This window comes from Hipposideros armiger, unplaced genomic scaffold, assembly GCF_001890085.2.
Source record: "Hipposideros armiger isolate ML-2016 unplaced genomic scaffold, ASM189008v1 scaffold_460, whole genome shotgun sequence".
Taxonomy (NCBI): domain Eukaryota; kingdom Metazoa; phylum Chordata; class Mammalia; order Chiroptera; family Hipposideridae; genus Hipposideros; species Hipposideros armiger.
Window position 1 is genome coordinate 249947 of NW_017731810.1, and position 20253 is coordinate 270199.

A 20253-nucleotide genomic window follows, 5' to 3' on the forward strand; every position below is an offset into this window, starting at 1 on the left:
CATAGAACTGGGCCCTTTATTATAATAATAACAACAGCAAAGATTTAAATGGCTCTTGCTGCGTTCCAGGTACTGCTAAAGGCTATACATACCTTAACTCATGTGGTCCTCACAACAGCCCTAGGATGCAGGGATTACCATCTCCATATTACAAATGAGGGACTCAAAGCACAGAGAGGTTAAGTAACATGGCCCAGGTCACACAGTGAAGGTTCAATCCCATATAAGCTGGTTCAAGAGCCTATGTAGTCATTGTGCTCCACTGCCTCCTGACATGACCACATTTAAGCTTCATTAAAACCCTCTGAAAGCAGTACTGTTCCCATTTTACAGAAGTAAAACTGAGGCTGGGCAAGTAAATGCTTACAGTCTCACGCCTGGCAAGTGACAGAGCTGGGATTGAACCCTGAGCTCATGCCGCCTTCCTTTCATAGTCAGAAGGGAGAAAGAGACCCACGTGTTCTTTTGGGAGACCAAGCAGAAATACTTCAAGGAACATGGAGTTTCTGGCGGCTTACTGTGGCAATTTTTCGGAGAGACCTGGCCGCGACACAAACTCTCCAAAGCCACTGCCTAGAAACAGTTCGTCCCCAATGCTGCCCAGCGAGGAAAAGCTTACCTGAACCCCACCTCCACCCGCCTCCTTCTTTGAAATGACGGGTTCTTGCTTTCCATTGACATCTTACCCAAACAAGAGACTTTCCCAGAAATGGATGCCAGAAACTGTACAAAGGCCACGTCCATCACGGGCCTGTCCTTCACAACGAGAGGGAAAGTCTGGGGTTTCAGCGTCAGGCCCGCTCTGGTCTCTGCCTCGGGGACCATCACCTGCAGGGACACGGGACAAGGTCAGCGTGGCATCAGGACCGCTGCTCCCCTGGCCCCAGGACATCAGGACATTCACCTGGCCCAAGGCTAAAGGGATTTCGAAGGACCGAGGGACACTTCTAGGCTGAGTCTTATGCTCCCAACAAATCTGCAAACTGCCTGTCTGAAGAAAACACATTTCTAATCAGACATAAAAAAAACTCGTCTTCAGCGCTATGGTGTGCACAAAAGCGTGTCGGGCCAACCTGTCCCCAGAGACACGCGAGCTATCATCCATCACCTGTACACTGGGCGGGTTCCATACTAAATCCCAGGACACTCTCCTGGCTGAGGTCACTCATGACACAAGCTATGAACTCGTCGACGCTGTGTGGGTGCCCATGAATGGAATTAGGTCATTTTCTTCTTCCTTCCCTCTGAAGGCCTTTCTCAGGCTGCCAGCAGGTACTGGGGGAGGGGCTGGTGGTCACCTATTTCATGCCTAGTGAAGATTACAGGCCGGAATTGCCCTTCCTTGGATAAGTCCCTTATCACGCTTCCAAAAGGACTTCCAATGGCGTCACTGTGGCCAACTTAAGCAGCAGCTGGCTGGCTAGCAAAGGGGCTGCCAACCCACATGCCTCACTGTTCAGTGGAAGCAGGGAGACTGCTGTCCTCCAATCCCACCCCCTCAGAGAGAAGGATCCCACTTGCCCTAGAGGACATCAAGTCTTAGAAGAACATTCCAGGCCCTCCATTCCCTCACTTGCTCTTCCTCAGGGAGGGGGAGCAGTGGCTGGCTTGGTGGGTACAAGCCTGAGAGCCAGTGGGACACAGGGTTTCCCCGTGGGCTTGTTCGCTGCTCTGAAAAGCATGGCGGGCTGACCTCTGGCTCTGTCTCGTCTCTTGCCTGCTGGTCCCCAGCTGTGCTCAGAACTTCATTGCGGTAAGACCAGGGTCTCCCAGCCTCTACCTGCCTGGATGGAGCAATCAGAGGGTGCCTGCCTGGCATCTTCCATTCAGGGCGAGGCAGGAAAGGGGAGCTCCAGGCTGGCCTCGGGTTCCAGGAGCCATGCACTGCGGAAGTTACTGAGCAGCCATTAATAGAGTTCATTTTGATCTCCTTTGGGACTCGTGGACATTCTACAGCAGCCAGAAGCCTGAGAAGGTGGAGGCACGACTGGCAGCCGGATACTAAGCCCCAATAAACATCACGACTGGATAAGGGCCCGTTGCATCATTTTTAAACTGGTTGTCTGTGTACTCCCCTAACTGTGACATGCAGGAATGTGAAGGTTTCAAAGTAAGAAGTTGGGAACGGAAATGCTCTCCTCAAACCCATCCGGGCTAGTAAGAACCCTTTTAAAAACCACTGCTTGTTCTCAAATATCTTAAATAGAACAAAACTCATCATACCTGGACTTTGAAGGTCCCTGGTTTTGCTTTGAAACAAAATGATCCGTGAGCATCCGTCTCCACAGTGACCAAAGACTTGTCCTTGTCCTGAGATGAGAGGACAACTTTGTATTTACTCATCTGCTTGACAGTGTCCGGGAAGCGAAGGATCGATATCTGGCCACACACGCTGAACCTGCAGCGAGGGGACCATTCGTGCCAGCATGAGAAGTCAATTAATATCAGGAAAGGCACTTATCAGCTGAAATTACGCGTCCATCTTCCAGCTGTCGTCCCTGAGACTAGTTTAATCTTAATAAAGAGACATGAAGGCAGCCCAAATGACTTCAGTTTTAAAAGCAACCTTCAAAAAGAAGGCTGGACCTCTTTCGGAATAAGGGACAAGTCAGAGCGGGGGCCCAGCGCAGGGCTGTGTGTGTGTGTGTGTGCGTTCCAGGTGACATCTGGCAATCCCCACTGAGAAAGCAACTTTCAGAAGATCTGCAGATGATAAAAATGTTTCAGGTAACTGAATCCCTGACAGTGGAGTAGCCATAGACTGAGAATGCTGGCTAGTCCTTAAAAACAACTGCGGCATTACCCAGGCAATAAAACAAAGCAAGGTTATCAGATGCCTTCCTCACCCATGATTATGTATAATGCATGGATAAGAGCAATCTGAGAGATCTGAACAGAAAAGGGAATTAACACTTTTGCTGCGACATTCGGATATGTTTTCCTGTAGCTTGCACTACCCACAACAAAGATGTTTTGTATACCATATTGTGTAACATTTTGTAATAATTTTTTTATGTCATCAATGCCATTAGAGTCTAACTTATCTATACTTAAATCTAATTGATGCCATTTAGTATGTTTTGAGTATGTTTTGCTAAAATGCAATATACTGGCAAATTTATTACCACAAAAGAAAGGTTAAAAATAAAAATAATGTCATTTATGTAAAAAAGCAGCTCAAAATGTTATTATTAAATGCATAAAATAGTCAAAATATCAACTTTTTATATTTTTGGATTTTTGACACATTTGGGGGAAAAAAACTTGAAATCAATTAACGCAGTGAAAGGGTCAAGTTAGGAAAAGCTCAAGTTGGGCCGACCGAGTGGCTCATTGGTAAAGAGTTGGCTTGGGAGCGTAAGCTCTGAGCAACAGGGCTGTCGGTTCGGATCCCACATGAGCCAATGATGCAGCACCCTCTACAGCTAAGATGATGAACAACAGCTCAACCTGGAGCTGGGCTGTTGTGAGTCACCGGCGACGGCGTAGGCTGCAGTGGGATGCCATAAGCTACTGTGAGTGGCCAGCAGCCAGCATGAGAAGCCAGCAGCTGCCGTGAGCCACTGTAAGCGTCCATCCAATGCCCGGCGACCGACTGCCTCACCCAGGAAGAGCTCAATGATAATACCAACATGGGCCAGTGAAGTGATGTCGTCCACAACTAGGCTGAAGAACAAAAGGACAGCAACTTGTCTGTTCCCCTTCCGCAATTCTCCAATGCTGTTCCCTCCCCCAACTCCCCAATTAAATCTTTAAAAAAAAAAACAGAAAAAGAAAAAGCTCAAGTTGAATTTGTTAGGAGCTAGGAGCCCCAAAAGCACCTGATTACTGACAAGCCCTTTCAAGGTAATGACGCAGAGTAGAGACGGCACGCACAGCATGGAAAGTGCTGCAAAGGCACGCCCACCCCCTGAGAAGGACCAACAAAGACATCATCCTGCGTGATGCTCTGCAGGTTTTAGTCAGTTGACGTGTGAAAGTGGAATATCGGACCGTAGCTGGAGGCCACACTTGTTTCTCCAACTGACAAAAGGTTCTCTTTTCTAATCTTAAAGAATCATTTTAGATAAAAATCACTTGCTACTTTTGACAGAGAGGTAATAAAAAAATGTCAGATTCGACACTGGGTAATTACGGGGTACACCAAATGCTGGAACGCCCATTCCACCGCAAATAAAAAACAGTAGAAGGAACAACAGGGTGGTGGAATAGTGTGCGTGTGAAATCTGAAAATGATGAAAAGCATAGTCATTTTTTAGAGTGAAGTGACTGGCCCAGTCTCATGAGCTCACAATCTAGTGTGGGGCCAAGTACCACCAACCACCACCTATTTTTGCATGAACCTGAGCTGAAGATGGTTTTCACACTTCTGTTATCATACTTTTAAAGGGTTAAAAGGAAAATAAATCCCAAAGAATATTTCGTGACACCTAAAAATTATATGAGGGGCTGACTGGTTAGTTCAGTAGCATGGGCCACTGTGAGCTGCGCCCTCCTTATAAAAGAATCAACTAGTGGCCGGCCAGATGGTGGAGTTGGTTAAGAGCACGAGCTCTGAGCAACAAGGTCACCAGTTCGATTCCCACATGGGCCAGTGAGCTGAGCCCACGCTGAGCTGCTGCTGAGCTGCCAACAGGCAGCAGGATGGCTCAGCTGGTGAGAGCACTGCTCTTAACAACAAAGTTGCCAGTTTGACTCCTGCATGGAATGATGGGCTATGCCCACCTACAACTAAGATTAAAGGACAAGATTTTGACTTGGAGCTAATGGGTCCTAGAAAAACACAATGTTCCCCTTCCCCAATTAAATCTTTAAAATAAATAAATAAATAAAAGGTCAGCTATGCCATTGCAGCAATGAAAGCAATGTGTATCCAATGACCATGGCTGTTCCCCCAAAAAATTAAAAAAATATATATATATATAAAATTCAACTTTCAATGTTGTAAATAAGTTTTATTGGACCACAGCCACGCCTACTCATTTAAGAATGATCTACGGCATGTTTTGTCACAGAGACCATACAGCTCATGAAGCAGCGAATATGTATTCTCTGACCCTTTACAGAAAAAGTGTACAGCCCCCCATATAGATGAAACGATGCACTTTTGGTTCTCACATTCTCCTACTTCGCACTTTCGGAATAAAAGGACAGGAAGAGAAAAATACTGATGAATTATTCTTAAGGACCTTTCATGTGCCCCTGACTCGTGTCCATATCAGGGGCAATGTCACCTTATTTGTTCCAAGCTGAATCTCTTTGCCTCTGTACGCTTTAAATATTTGAACCATAAGATCTGTTTTAGCTCATATTCGCAATTAAAGAAAAGTGCCCAGGTACCCCAAACCTCAAACGCATATTGGTTTCGTTTAGAAAAATAAACTAAAAAGCTGGTAGGAGACTGTTTTTTTTTTTTTTTATATTGAAGCCCTTAAAAATTTACTTTTTGTCAATTAATTCTTTCATCAGGACTTAATAATTTATGAATACAAATGGGTAATTTTGGTACATTGTGAGATAACTGTATTTTCATAGTAATTTGGACTTCTGTAAAAGTGGGGAAAAAATTTTTTAAGTAAAAAATAGCAATAAATTAAAAGGCAAATGTGTTATGTTGGCCCAAAAGAAAAATGATAGATTTGTCCAAAGATACTCAACAAATGTAATTTTTCTTACTTTGACCCAAACATTCCATTTTAAAGGAAATCAATATAAATATATTTCCCCATCTGCATGAATGGCACCTCCTCCATCTACCCAGTTGCTCAAATAAGAAACCTGGGACTCCCACAGCACACGGCCTTTAGACTCTCTCTCCATATCACCTACCAAATCCATCTACTTCTCCCTCCCTCCCCTGCCAGCACCCTGGTCCCAGCCACATCTCCCCCAGACAACTGTCGCAGCCTCCTGTGCTGTCTCTCCATTTATACTCTGGCTTCCCTCTGACCCGTTCTTCACACAGCAGCCGGGGCGGGGGAGGAACAAAAAAATCTTTCTAAAATGCCCTGATCCATATTGACCCCTTGCTGAAAACTCAGCGGCTTTCCACTGTATTGGGGGGCAAAGCCGGTCACCATGAGGTTGCACAGCTCTCCCACAGGACCAACTGCCTCCAGCCACACTGGCTGCCTTCCCGAGAGCGCCTCGTCCCCTCCAGGCCTTGGACACGCTTGCTGTTCCCCCTGCCGGGAGGCTCTTCACGGAACTAACTGAGTCTCAGCGACGCAGACAGACCTTCCACAGCTCCCAGTCTAAGTCCTGTCAGAGCACACGCTCCCGTCCCTGCACGAGACTTACTGTAATTTACAATCACGAATTTATTCCTCTTAAGTCTGTCTCCCCGGTAGGATGAAAGCCCCATCTCTATTAACATTAGGTTTCTTTTCACTGTTACACACCTAGCATTTCTCAGTGCCTCGCCCAGAGTCGCTGCTCGGAAATGTTTATGAAGGGAAAGAGGGAAGGCTTTTCCAAGTGATTTTCTGAGGCTCCACCACGAGAGACAAGGTACCAGGTTCCACAGGCGATGTGCTTCCTCATGTCCCATTCGACACCGACCCTCGACCTTGACCCCCACCTGTCCACAGAAAGTAATCACTGTAGCCTCCTCAGTGCCCAAGCTGCTGGGCTGTGCTTTCAGGGCTCAGCTCCCTGGACCTCCCTGACCGTCGGGCACCACCTCATACCCAAAACCCACCGCCCCAGGTTCCCGAGGCCACCCCTCAAGCACCGGCATTCCATTTTTGGTCTACGGATCTCCCAATTCTACCTGCAACGACAAATTCAAGCCTCTGGCTGCCACCTGCAGCCAGATCTTCCAGGTTTACACTTGAGCCAAGCACCTGTTGGAGAGCTCCACCTAGTGGTCCCACAGACCTCAAAGCTGAACCCTCATACCTTAAGGGGCTCCCCTCCCTGCCCACAGCCGGTGGGCGCCGCAGCCATCCTGCCTCTCAAAAGGGGAACCCCTAAATACACTTCCAATCTGTCCTTGACTTCCCTATAAGGCGAGCCCACATCGACTGTTTTCAGGCCTCCTGTGCCCAAGCCTTGTCCCACTCAAGGCCACCCTCCACCATGCCACTAGAGGGCCTCACTGAATATAAAAGTCTAACCATGCTCGCTCCGCGCCCTTATCATTCACTGGCCCCTTGACCCCTAGCAGAGAACGCCCCCATCTTCCAAGGGGTGAAGGGGCCTCTGAGACGGGCCCCTCCAGCCTCGCCCTTTGCCTGGGCACTTCATGCACTGGCGACACCAAGCTTTACGCTGCCATCCACTCCAGCTGCTCGAGAGGCACACCCTTGGTCCTGCTGCCCCTCTTCTCCAAGCCGACCCTGCCCGTCTCAAGTCACTGTTCAGTGGGCACCGACTGCCATCTCAAAAAAAAAAAATGGCAGAGTCCATGCTACACGTTACACACAGGAGAGAGAAAGAGCCGAGATCTGACTCCGAGACCTGGGTTCTTTGCCCTACATGGCATCACTACGTGACAAGACTACAAATTCAACCACAGGCTGTCCCCTCACATCCTCACATTAGGTACAGCAAAGCAGAAAGAATTATGACAATGACCCAACGCGTCTCACAACAAACGTTCTCAACCAACCATCTTCCAAAGTCCTCCAGAATTACTCCAGGAAAGGCCTCACAGATGTTAAGTCTGACACAAAATGTCTTTTTCTAACTTAAACCCATCTAAACTTGAAAGCAAGGTCGTTTTCTGTAAGCATCCAGCATAGAAGTGCCTTCAGTCGGTAAGACTTACCGTAGTCCCCCATGTATAAGACGTACCCTTTTTTCGAAAACTTTGGGGTCTAAACTCTGGGTGCGTCTTATACAGTGGTTGTAGATTTCAAATGCCATAGATGGAACTGAGGACAAGGCAATATATGAAGACAGTGATTCGTCATCAGACACAGATGAGGACAAACTCATGGTTGGGAGTTTTGACAGGGATGAGGAGTTGTATGAATTTTATGATGAATAAAACTTGAGTTCAATAACTTGATGTAATACTTTTTTTTTTCAAATTTCAGGCCCCAAAATTAAGGTGCGTCTTATACATGGGAGCGTCTTATACATGGGGAAATGCGGTAGCCCTGATCTTCCTAAAGAATCAGCCCAAATTTCTCGATCGGTGTCTGAGACCGAGTGTGGATCCCTGGCGGCAACAGTCAGATCGAAGGGGACTTTGTTCTCCACTGGCTGCCGAAAGGCGCCGGCGCTTCCAGCCCCAAACACGAAAGCCTTACCCCGTGGCAACGATGTCGGCCAGCTGCGGTGTGTTAGGTGCAATTTTGATTGTGACCGTTTCAAAGTAGAGGTGCTCTTTCTGCGCATGGATGGTGTAGGTGCCAGTCGTTATGTTCTCCAGGCGGAATGAGCCGTCAGCTTTGGTTTTGACTGTAAACAGAAACGAACCAACGAAAGATGAGCCCCAAACAACCGCTTCGCCCTCCATATACGCAAGAATGCTAGAGACAGAAAGCTGGCCAATTTTCAAAGGGGACAGGGAGTAGGGGAACTGGGTGAAAAAGGGAAAGGGATTAAGAAATACAAATTGGTAGTTACACAGTAGTCATGCGATGTAAAGTACGGCATAGGAATATAGTCAATAATGTCACAACTATGTATATAGTGCCAGGTGGATGCTAGAGTTATCGGGAGGATCACTGCACACATTATATAAATATCCAGCCACCACGGTGTACACCTGAGATTAATGTAAAATAATATCGCATGCCAACTGTAACGGAAAACAATAAATCCTTTTTTTAAAAGGCTGCCATACTGTCATGGAGTCACTGAGGTTTTATTTCCTTTCTGCTTCTCTCTGGGATCAAGAGCTAGCCCTGGCAAACAGCCCGGGCGCCAACATGTCTGCCCACCTTTGATTTGGTTGTTGAGAGTGACCACTGCCTCGGGAACACCTTCTCCTTCGTGCCCGTTTAGGACCCGCCCGGTGACAGAGAATCCCATGACGTGGAACACGGGCTAGAAGGTGAGGAACAGGAAGAAGGAAGGTTCTCATGGGCAAAAGCCTCCCTCGGCACATCCGCCCATGCTGGCGCCTCCCAGGCCCGTATGCCAGCCAGGCTCCCTCCCAGTTCACCCCCACACGGGGCTTCCCCCACCGGAAGCACGTCTCCCGGGTCCGTCTTCTTTCTTCTATCCCCAATACATTGATGTTGGTCAAATAATCGAATACAACAGATCTATAGGCTTGCTTCCCCAGTTAAAGATCACTGGTGAGAGCCTGCCCAGCCTTGCTCCCTTCCTGCCTCTTCTCCTCCAGACACCCCCGCCTTGGTGAGCCAGGCCGTCCTCCGGTCTCCCAAGTTTTAACCCCAGCATCACCTTGGACCTCCCTCCCACACCCTCAATATCCATCAGTCCTGTGGATTCCACCCCAGCGAGGTCTCCAGAGCCCTCCTCCGGGGTCTTCCCTCCACAACCTGCGTTCACGTCCTTATTAACTCTGCATGGACCACCTCCCTCAACCCAGCTGCTCCTGACCGCAGCTTTCCACTGGGTATGTGTGTCCGCCCTCCTCGCTGCAAATGCCACGGCTTTGCTCTCTGCAGTCACTGTGCTCCAGCCACCTGGTCCCTGGCTCCTCAAGCCGACCACATGCGTGAGCCACGTGAAGGCCTCATGTGGGGCTTTCACACCAGCTGCTCCCTTGGCCTGGATATTCTCCCACATCTGGAGAGGATCTGGGAGGGAGCTGCTCCTTCTCATCATTCGGGTTTCAAACTGTCGCCGTCTCCAAGAAACCTTCCCTCAGTCATCCCTGCCTCCTGCCCCAGCCAGTCAGTCTCCATCACACTGACCTATTTTATGAGCTTCATCAAAAAACACTCTAATATCTGAAGTGTCCTTGTTTGATTCCTTATAGTCTGTCAACCTCTCATTAGAATATAAGGTCCATGAAGAAGGGAACCTTTTTTGTCTTAGGCACCTGGTATATTGTAGGGACTCAATAAATGACTCCTGAATGAATGAATGAATGAATGAATGCATTTATGCCACAGCATTTGAGAGAGCTTTAAAAAAATAAAATGGCTTCCTTTTTATTCAGGTAGCCCTTCTTGATCCTTCCAAAAAGAGGACCCACTTACGAATTCAAATATCCACTCAACAAACACTTTTATTAGGCACCTACTATGTGCCAGGCACTAAAGCACATGTTAGGACTACTGTAAAGAATAAGACTGACCTCATGCACCTTACAGGCTCTCTCATTCCTAGAAATTCCGTTCATCTCTCTGTTTAAAAACTTGTATTCATCACTCTGTTTAAAAACTTGTACTTGGTCATGATCTGCAATCTGTCCCCGCTCACCTCCCCCCATTCCTTCTCTGCAGGCGCTGAGGCATGCAAGGACTTCATCTTCTCACCCTTCTATTCTCTAACCCAGGCCACAGCACCAGAGTCAAATGCTTTACTGAAACTTACAAAGCACAGTCAGAACCCCACTGAGCTTATTACCTACACGCTAGCTCCTACTAATTTAGGGTACTTTTAACCCAGCACTTTCAAATGTAACATTAAAAGAAAATGATTAAAATCTCATTTTTTCAATAACTGTAACACCGGGTGGTCCATTTATGAAAGACTTATTGTCTTTTGGGATTTGCTCTATCTAGCAAAGTTGCTACAGTAACCATTTTCCGCTTCTGTAATTAAGGATGTAACTGTGAAAAAAAACACATGTACCATCCATCTATTTTAGGGTCTAGCAGGTTTCTCAGAATGCCTATCATCCCATCCATCCCTATCACCATGGTCCAAGCTCTGTCAGCTCTCACCTGGTTTACCGCCACTGCCTCCTAATTGGTCCCTCCCTTCCACCCTGCCCCCTGGGAACTCTTCTCAACTTGCCAGCCAGAGGGCTCACGCCTGTCCTCTGCTCAGAACCTCACCCAGGGTGCTGCCAACTGTCACCCAGTGGCCAACCAGGCCATGCCCAATCATCTCTGATAGTCTCTCCTCATCTTCCCTTCCTCACGCCCTCCATTCCAGCGACCCTGGCCTCCTGGGGTCCCCTAAACCATCTAGGCACACTCCTGCCTCAGGGCCTTGGTACTTGCCATTCCCTCTGTCTTAAACACCCTTCCCGCAGACTGAAGTAGTTTACTGCCTCTTGCCTTTCATGCTGTTGCTCAAATGTCACCTTCCCAAAGAGGACTTCCAGTCTCAACCTTGAAACTGTGTCTCTTCTTTCTTGCTTTATTTTTCCAGAGAACACGTAACACTTTCTAATATACTTTCTAATCTACTTATTTTTAAGTGTATCGTCTCTTTCTGCCATTAGAACCTGAGTTCCACAAGAAGAGGAATTTTTGCCTCTTTCTGTTCACTGCTGTACGTGCACCCCTAGGTGACTACCTGAAACATCTCACTGACACTCAATAAACGTATTTCATTGAATGAAGTGGATAGAACTAGGGCTCCAGTTCTCTAAGATGAAGACATTGTGTAAGAGAGGTGAGGTATCTAGTGGGTTCCAGGCTAATCTGGGAGACATTACATGATTCTGTTTTCCCAACAGCCCTTCTAGATAAAAACTCTGCTTGTTTTTTTAAAAACATGTTTGCAACACCTGTGCCGAGGGATGGGAATCCGAACACCTGTCCCTCCCGAGGACAAGTTCTTACCTCAATTTTCAGGCTGTCGTGTTCCACTGTAAAGTCAAGTCTGGAAGGAGCGACGTCAAAAGTGATCCTCTCCCCTCTGTAGAATGGGACCTGGGAGGGACAGTCCGCTCATTACTAAGTGCCAATAACAGGGCTCAACCATCAATACTAATCATTGATCCGGCAGCCCACAAATGGCCAGGGGTTCAGGGCAGCCCAAGAGAAACTACGAATCATAAGCGTTGCTGGTTTTAAAAGAGGAAGGCTTGCACTGCTGCAGCCACTCCTGAGGAGTCAGTCTTATCCTAAGTAACTGCTCAACAAAATGTTCACAGAACCGCAGGCCAATCATTTCGTTCTTACCACTTCAATGGCATCGACGCATCCTGCATCAGAAGAGTCCCGAATACAAAGAGAACGGAAACTGTTTCACTCACCACAGTATAGGCCCCACTTGGCAAGGAACGAAAGGAAAACGAGCCATCTTCCTTGGAGACCGCGTGGCACAAATACACCAGGCTCTTGTCTTGGGGCTGGAAGCCGGGCACTGGGGAGATGTTACAGCCTAGAACGTCCTATGCCGGGGGAAAAAAAGAACAAAAAAACAAAATGACTTCCTTTTCCACTTACATGTTCTGATATTATCATCAAATAGCCACGCTACTGGAAAACTTGTATAAGTTGTATGTCACAAAACGTGTTTATGAAATCTAGGACACAGCAGAGAAAAAAGGAACAAAAATCTTTGATTTCCAGTTGAAAAGGGCACAGTCTTCTTGGGGGAAAAAATGACATGATTGTCCTTTTCTATAATGGGTCACCGCTCCCCAGATAAGAAAATGGAGCTCAGGGAGGTGCAGGGACTGGCCCAAGGTCACACGGCCGATAAGAGGCAGAGCCGGGATTTGTCTGAACCTGGGTCTGAGTGATTTCAAAGCCTGTGCTTTCTACCAACCTCCACCACCTCGCAATGTAGACATTCAAGTTCTTGTGAGTCAAACAAGAAACACAATGGTCTTAGGTGTCGAGACTATAAATCAACCTCGACCTGCATTTTAAACAGTCGAGTCCTCAGTTTCTTTTGTTCTTCACTTTTCTTGGCTCACCTCTTTGGTGATTAAAGAAGAAAAGAGAAGAAACTTCACCCCTTTCATGGGCTCCCCATCACTGCGGACTGAGCCGGACACGTTATAGCCAGCCACGATCAGGGGACTGGCGGCGTTGGCATTGGAGTTGGTCACGCGCACGCTGGTGCTCGCCTATAAGAGAAGATGTTAACTTCAAAAAAATAAACACTCACCAAGTGTTTAACAACATGGGGGCGTGCTGAAGCTACAATACTCACTGGGGAAAAAAGTGACACACAAAATCGCCTATGTAGTATGATCGCAGCTATTTTTTAACGCACAAAATGAAGTGAAAGGAAACGCAGCAAAATGTGGATAATGACAATTTCATCTATAGGGTGACATGTTACGTCTTTTATACTTTTCCACCTTCCAAATTTTCGAACTCCGTTTGCACTCCTTCATGCTCTTCTCTATGATCTAATTTTTAAAAATGAGCATGCCTTGCTGTTTTTCCATGGTTAATGGTATAGATGCAAATATTTTTAAACTTTTTGTTCAAGGGCAATTTAAGGAAAGTTCACATAGTCTACGTGTCCAGTGCAGTCATTTTCACAAATTGAACACATTATGCAAATAGTGCCAGAAACAGCAAAGAACCAGTACCCCAGAAGCCCCATGCACGTTCATTTCCAGTCACTACCCCCCCCAAGGGGCACCCATCACCCCAACTTTTAACAGCACGCTTTACTCTGAAACACAATTTTATGTTAATAAACTCAAATTCCTTTATGCATACAATTAATTATGCACACAATTAACAAACAAGGGAAGCCTTACAATGTATTCTATTTATAGTAGGTAAGCCATTGAGTTTTCAATAAGACATTTGCAAAACCCTAAGAATGTAAAATTATAAACGGTATCCAGATACATCTCGGCTGAAACCAGACCATCGATTATAAACGCGTAAAACCCTCAGAGTAGAAACCGGAATACTGATTCCGATGCTTCTTGGGCAAGAATGAGACACAGCCTCAAAACGAATGTAAAACCTAGCACGTCGAAATGCTTTTGAAGTCTTATTTCAATTTGTTTTTCCACAATTACAAGAAACATACCATATTCGCCTGGTATGTTTCTTCCTTGTTTAATTTTTTACTATACACGATCTCAATCAAACAAAAAGATAAAGAAATACTCTAAAGAACACCCATCACACTCTAAAGAAATAAAAGCGTAACCATACAATTCACGACCCTTGTGCAACCCCTTCCTCCTCCCTCTACAGACATCAGTATGGTAAGTAACACGGGGTTTGGCATTCCCACGCACAGCTTTACAGTTTTTCTACATATGAAGGTATCCATAATTAGTATCATGAGTGTTTCTGTTGCTATATAAATGGCATCATGTTTCCTTATCCTTCGGCAACTGGCCCTTTTCCTTCAACTTATGTTTTTAAATGTATTCATATTGCTCTGGTTCATTCAGTATTGCTGACGTACACAATTGCACCCTCCTCTTAACGTACACTGAGGTTTTTACAACATTTCGCTATTACAAACAAAGCTGCAGTAAGCATTCTTACACATCTTCCTTGAGCACACATACAACAGTTTCTAGAATGTTAAGCGTATTTAAAACTGCTGTTTCAGGCTGGAAAAAAAACCCAAGAACCAATAAATCAGGTCCTTCTGGTGTTGATGTAAGCTTAAAATAGCCACAGTTAATAACAGACCTATTTCACAGCAGGAAGAAGATATTTTCAATGAAAACTGAAAGCAACATAAGCAACATCTGCTAAGTGAGGGAGTTTCACCTTATAAATACCGCCAACCCCAGCAGCAGCCCCTTTGTTTTTTTTTTCATCTACTTCCAGAAAAACCATCAACTCATTTCATATCCTGAATTGAAAACCCCAGCATTTGTCCCCAAACCGGCACACGGTTGGCACGGCTAAACACATAACAGAGGGGCGGCCGGTGAGCTCAGGTGGTTAGAGCACAGGCTCATAACACCAAGGTTGCCGGTTCGATCCCCACATAGGTCAGTGAGCTGCGCCCTCCACAACTCAATTGAAGACAACGACTTGACTTGGAGCTGATGGGTCCTGGAAAAACACACTGTTTCCCAGTAAAGTTTGAAAAAAAACACACATAACGGAAATGCTCACCTCTTTCAATGCCCAGGTTGGGTGAGTTGCAAGGATTTCGTAATCTCCAGGAAGAACTTTAAAAAATGCAAACCTAAAAAATACAAAAGACCCCTTAACTTTCTGCCAACAACCCAAGTATGTCTAACTTTATGCCTAATACTGGGAATCACAAGAAAGTAATGTTCGAGTCACCACAAGCTTGCTGTTAGCTAGTTAAAGGAGCATAAACAAAATTCAGTCCTTCCCTGCGCACATCCACACCAGACGGTGCTTACTGGGCACTGAATGCGTGCGAGGGTAGGTGTTCCGCGTGCTGCCAGGAATCACTTAGCCCCAAGGATTTCTGGCCTGAAATCCAGCACTGTGGTTTGGCAGGGATCAGTCACAGAACAGGCAAGTGAGCTCTGACAGAAGTGACAGGCACAAGGAGGCAAGGAGATGGCAGTGTTGTGTCCAAAAGCACCTCAATGAGAAGCGCAGAGTCACATGCAAAGAACAGACACCAGATCTGACAGGCTGAGGCGGATGCGAATGAAGGTGACACTAATTAGACACAGGAGGGCAAATGATAACAAGCTTTGAGTTCCACGCAAAAGCGTTTGGATGTGTTCTCGGAAACGAATAGGACACTCTGGGCTCTCGTGCAAAGCAACAGTGACGAAACCAGAAGCCGATGAAATCACCCAAGTGGCTACAGACGGACTAAGACCAGGGTGAGACGAGCTGAGATTGGAAACGCTACCACCAGGATTCTGGCACATTTCACCCTTTAAATTTGCCAGGCACCCGACAATCAGCGAGTTGGTTCTAGTGAAATGAATGACAGAAAGCCTTCATTTTCTTCTCCTGCGGTGGTATTTTATTATATCAAGTGTTGCGTATAATAACGGGAGAGGGCTCGGCAATCACTTTGCTACAAAAAACTGAAACTGCCACTGGATGTTGGTCTGAGCGAGACTGAGCCTCTGCTTCATGCTTATGGTATCCCAGCTCGGCAAGTTGCTATCATTGTTTGAGGTCACACCGATGAAAGAGATTCAGAAAGGTCAAGTCCCTTTTCCCACCAAGGTCAACGGCAAATTACTAGCCCGGAGGCAAGAAAAACTCCACATCCCTTCTACAGACCAGGGTTGCAGAGGCATCGATTAAATAGAAGTGAATGGTATTTCAAAACTGAAAAATAATTTCAACAATCATCATTTAAAATTTGGATGACTTACTGACAGACTCAGTCTCAACTTCTTGTTCGCAGTTTAGTTTTGCATATTGAAGTAGTTCGTAATGAGGTGAATGCTTTCAAAATTATCAGTTGGAACTGTTCTGGTATTAGTCTAGGCATATCTGTTAACATTTACAACTCAACCATATAAATCCATCAAATAAGTGCTTTCAATTTGACTTCACAAGGTTAGTCAGTCATCAGTCCTAACTACAAAGCAACTTTGATTTAATAGTGATAAAATCATTTTTTTTTAATCCTAATGGAGCTAACTTATATTGAGTCAACAGTTACTGAGCACATATTGCACGCCAGGCTGTTTAAAACACTAATATTATCATCTAATCTTCCCCGACACCTTGGGAGGTAGATTCCATGATAATCATTAATAAATGAGGAAACAGAGGCCCAGCAGCATTAAGTGACTGGCCCAAGGTCAAACCACTAGCAAATGGGAGAACCAGGATTCAAACCAGCTGGCAGGCTCCAGAGCCCATCCCAACCATTAAATGAAGACCTACTATGTGCCAGACCCCACAGTAGGTGCTTGATGGACATCATCTCATAATTAATCATCCCATCAATATTAGCTGCAATTACTCCAGTGACTCCCATTTCACAGATGAGGAACCCAAGGTCCTGTGCGGCATAAACTGATCCAAAGTTAAGAGGCCGAGTCTGGATTTGAACCCAGGCCTCCCAAGATCCACAGTCCCCCCCTGCCCGTGTCACAGCCCCGCTTGAGCTGCAAGGCGGGACAAGCCAGGCACAACTCACTTTCCACCGGGCTGTGTGACTGTGGACTGGATCTTCGCCTCGGTCCCCGTGTTTCTCAGAGACACCTGAACGCCAGCGGGGCCCAGGGGCTGCCCTTTGCTGAGAACCTGCCATGGAGAAGGAGGTAAGGAGGTTAGGACCCGGCCCAGCAGCTGAGGGCTCCCCCCGACAGATCCTGCTTGTGCTCCCCACGTGGGGCCTCTAACCTTTGCTGGGTCAAGAACCCTTTGAAAAGGTGATGGGGAGCATGGATACCCTTCCCGGGGAGGGGGGAGGGGCTGTGAGAGGGAACAGTAACAGTAAAACAATACCTTGATTCACTAAACCTATGACACCATCAGTTAAAGACGCACCATTCTTTTCCAAAGTATGGAGAAAGAGGAGACACCCCTTGATCCTTCTCTAACAAGAAACCCATTTGTAAAGTCGGGACCCAAGGGCCTCACTTTCAGTGTAAAGGTGAAGAAGTAAACCGGCCATGCAGAAAAGGGTGCCAAGGAAATGTGCTGGGTGGAAGGGGGAAAAATCCCCCCCTGGGAGGCTGTCCCTATGAAAGGCCATCGCTGGCACTTACACGCAAACAGCCTCTGCTCGTGCAGGGGTAAGACCAGCAGCCTAGATCTGACCCCTAAAAACACCCACTACATCTTACACTCAATTTCGAGTTCCCAGACCCTTTTGAAGATTATCTGTTGGGTCCCTTGTGGGATCAAAGCGCCCAGGTGAAAAAGTCTTGCTTTTTTTAAAGTAAGAGAAGATTCGGTGTGTGCCACAGAGCAAATGTTAAAAATGCCACCGTTCTAAAAAAAAAAAAAAAAAAAAAAAGCCACAGTTCTGAGGCCAAACCTTTCCATTCACAGAGAAGCCCGTGAACACGAAGTTGATGTCCCCGCCCTTCGTGCATATGTCACTGACGCCATCCACGAACAGCTCCACATTCGTTGGCTCTGAGGGATGAAGGTGGGAGGGGAGAGGGAACGGGGTACAAGACACAAGAGCAAGTTTAGTTATTGGATAACGTGAAGCCTTCTAGGTAAAACACATTTTCTTGGTTAACTTTCATTTTATTTCTTTTTGAGCACTTAACACACTCACACGGTTCAAAATCCAAAGGTACAAAAGGTAGGTGGGGAGGGTCTCCCTCACCTGGGACCTGGTTTCTGTCCCAGAGGGAACCAGTGTTTAGAGTACGATAGACGCTTATAACAGGCTTTCGGCCGAGCAGTATCTCCGAGTCCCGTGGAAAGTTCAGTGAGCACCAAACAGTTCTATGCAGCGAATGCTTACCACAGCCCAGCCACCGACCAACCTGAGCGCACTTGAGTCTCACAACTTTCTTAAGAAGCCGGTCGTAACATTTACAACCGATTGAGAGATAAACTGAGGCACAGAAAGGCTAACGGATCTCCCGAAGTCACAGAGCTTTGTGAGTTACAGGGCCCCAGTTTGACCCAAAAATGTCTGGCTCCAGCTCTGACCCTTGTCCAAGTATGTGGGTGCAGACACATGAAACCGGGACCATAAATTCCTACGCCCCCCAAGAGCCAGCTGGGTAAGAAGCAGACAGGACGAGTGGTGACAAGTGGACAAAAGGGGAAGCCACTACTCAGCAGCAATGTGGATTTTATGGGCCAGCTCCTGATTTTTCACTATTAACAACTAATTCCATTAAAAAAAAAAAAACTGGAGTTGACTATACTAGAGGTTAAAGTTGCAGTTTTAAAAAATTAGGAAGAAGGGCCGGCCGAGTGGCTCAGTTGGTTAAGAGCTCGCTCAAGAGTTTGAACTCTGAGCAATAGCGGTTCAATTCCTGGCCCGAGCTGAGCAGCCGTTGAGCTGCCAACAGGTGGCAGGATGGCTCAGCTTAAAAAAAAAAATTAGGAAGAATGTGGAGTGATCAGTACAGAAAAAAATGGGAAAATCAAGAGAAGTTCAGGTAAAACGAAGAATTACCCAAACACAAACACACAGGGGAAGACACCAATAAAAAATAAACAAAAGGGGCGGCCAGTTAGCTCAGGTGGTTAGAGCGCAGTGCTCATAACACCAAGGTTGCCGGTTCGATCCCCACATGGGCCACTGAGCTGCGCCCTCCACAACTAGATTGAAACAACTACTTGACTTGGAGCTGATGGGCCCTGGAAAAACATACTGCTCCCCAATAAAGTTTAAAAAAAAATGGACAAAAGATTTGAACAGGCACCTCACAAAAGAGACTGTCCAAATGGCCAGTAAATGCATAAAAAAGTGTTCAAGCTCAGTGACTGTCACGGAAATGCAAATCAAAACCACCGTGAGATCCCCCACCACGTTCCCACAAGAATGGCTAAAATGAAGACGACTGAGCACACCGAGTGTCGGTGAGATGGAAGCACCTGGAACCCCTACACTCCGCTGGTGGGGCGGCAGGTGCTGCATCACTTTGGATGTTTGGCCACATCTACTAGAGCTGAACATGTGAAAATTCTATCGCCTGGCAATTTCACTCCCGGTAGCTACGCAACAGAAATGCAAACACACCTGTACCAAAGGATACACACAAAGATGTCTGCAGGAGCACTATTCTTAGTGGCCGGAATCAGGAAGCCACCCAAATGTCCATCAGCACAAGGGGTAAGTCACTTTATATTCGTTAATTCTGTATCAGAGTTCTGTACAGCAATCAAACAGGCCCACTAGAGCTGCACACAGTGTGGGTGAGTGTCGTGAAGTGTGGAGAGAAAGAAACCAGATACAAAAATGTACCTTCTACAGCTCCATTTATGTCCCGTTCAAAACACACAGAACTAATCTGTAATTTTACAAGGTCAAGGCGGTGGTCACCTGTGGGGTGGGGTGGGGTGGGGCACCTCGGCTGCTGGTAAAATTCTATCTTATTATCTGGGTGGCAGTTACATGGGTGAGTTTATTTTGTGAAAATTCATCAAGTAATACCCTTATTATAAGTATACTTTCCTGAAAGCATGTTATGATCCAATAAAAAAGCTTATCAAAAGAAAAGGCATTGAAAGGAAGGGAGGGGCTGCCAATAGAACGCTCTGAAACCTCTGCTTTAGCTGTCAGTTGGGTTTGATTTCCCCTTGGGCTTTCTGGACTGCACCCCTGGCCAGGCCCATTCCCCCACCCCCACCCCAACTTCAAACTGAAAAAGAACTTCTCCCCCAGAGCCAAATTAGCTACCTGAGTGATGGCAGGGGTTCGATCCTTCCCTCTCTAAGTCACGAAGCCAGCCTGGCAGGGACAACCGTGGCCCCCACCCCTCTCCCTAAGCTACAGAACTGAGGTCACACACATCTGCTCTACTGAAACGTCAAGCGTCTCCCTTCTCTAAAAAAATCGCCAGCCAGGTCAAAGCAGCGCCATCTCTTCTGACCTCAACCCCATCCC

At 46.6% G+C, this 20253-nt stretch overlaps 1 protein-coding gene across 1 annotated transcript in view; it reads right to left on the reverse strand.

Annotated features, from left to right (window-relative positions):
* The window catches only part of LOC109395260 (nodal modulator 3-like), a 58918-nt gene that overhangs the window by 32403 nt on the left and 6262 nt on the right, over positions 1-20253 (reverse strand). Inside the window, 12 exon segments of the mRNA XM_019666126.1 lie at positions 687-828; positions 2224-2398; positions 8259-8409; positions 8895-9000; positions 11667-11756; positions 12083-12220; positions 12752-12904; positions 14889-14961; positions 16867-16973; positions 17713-17813; positions 19393-19430; positions 20124-20131. Of these exon segments, the coding sequence (XP_019521671.1) occupies positions 687-828; positions 2224-2398; positions 8259-8409; positions 8895-9000; positions 11667-11756; positions 12083-12220; positions 12752-12904; positions 14889-14961; positions 16867-16973; positions 17713-17813; positions 19393-19430; positions 20124-20131 (1282 nt within the window).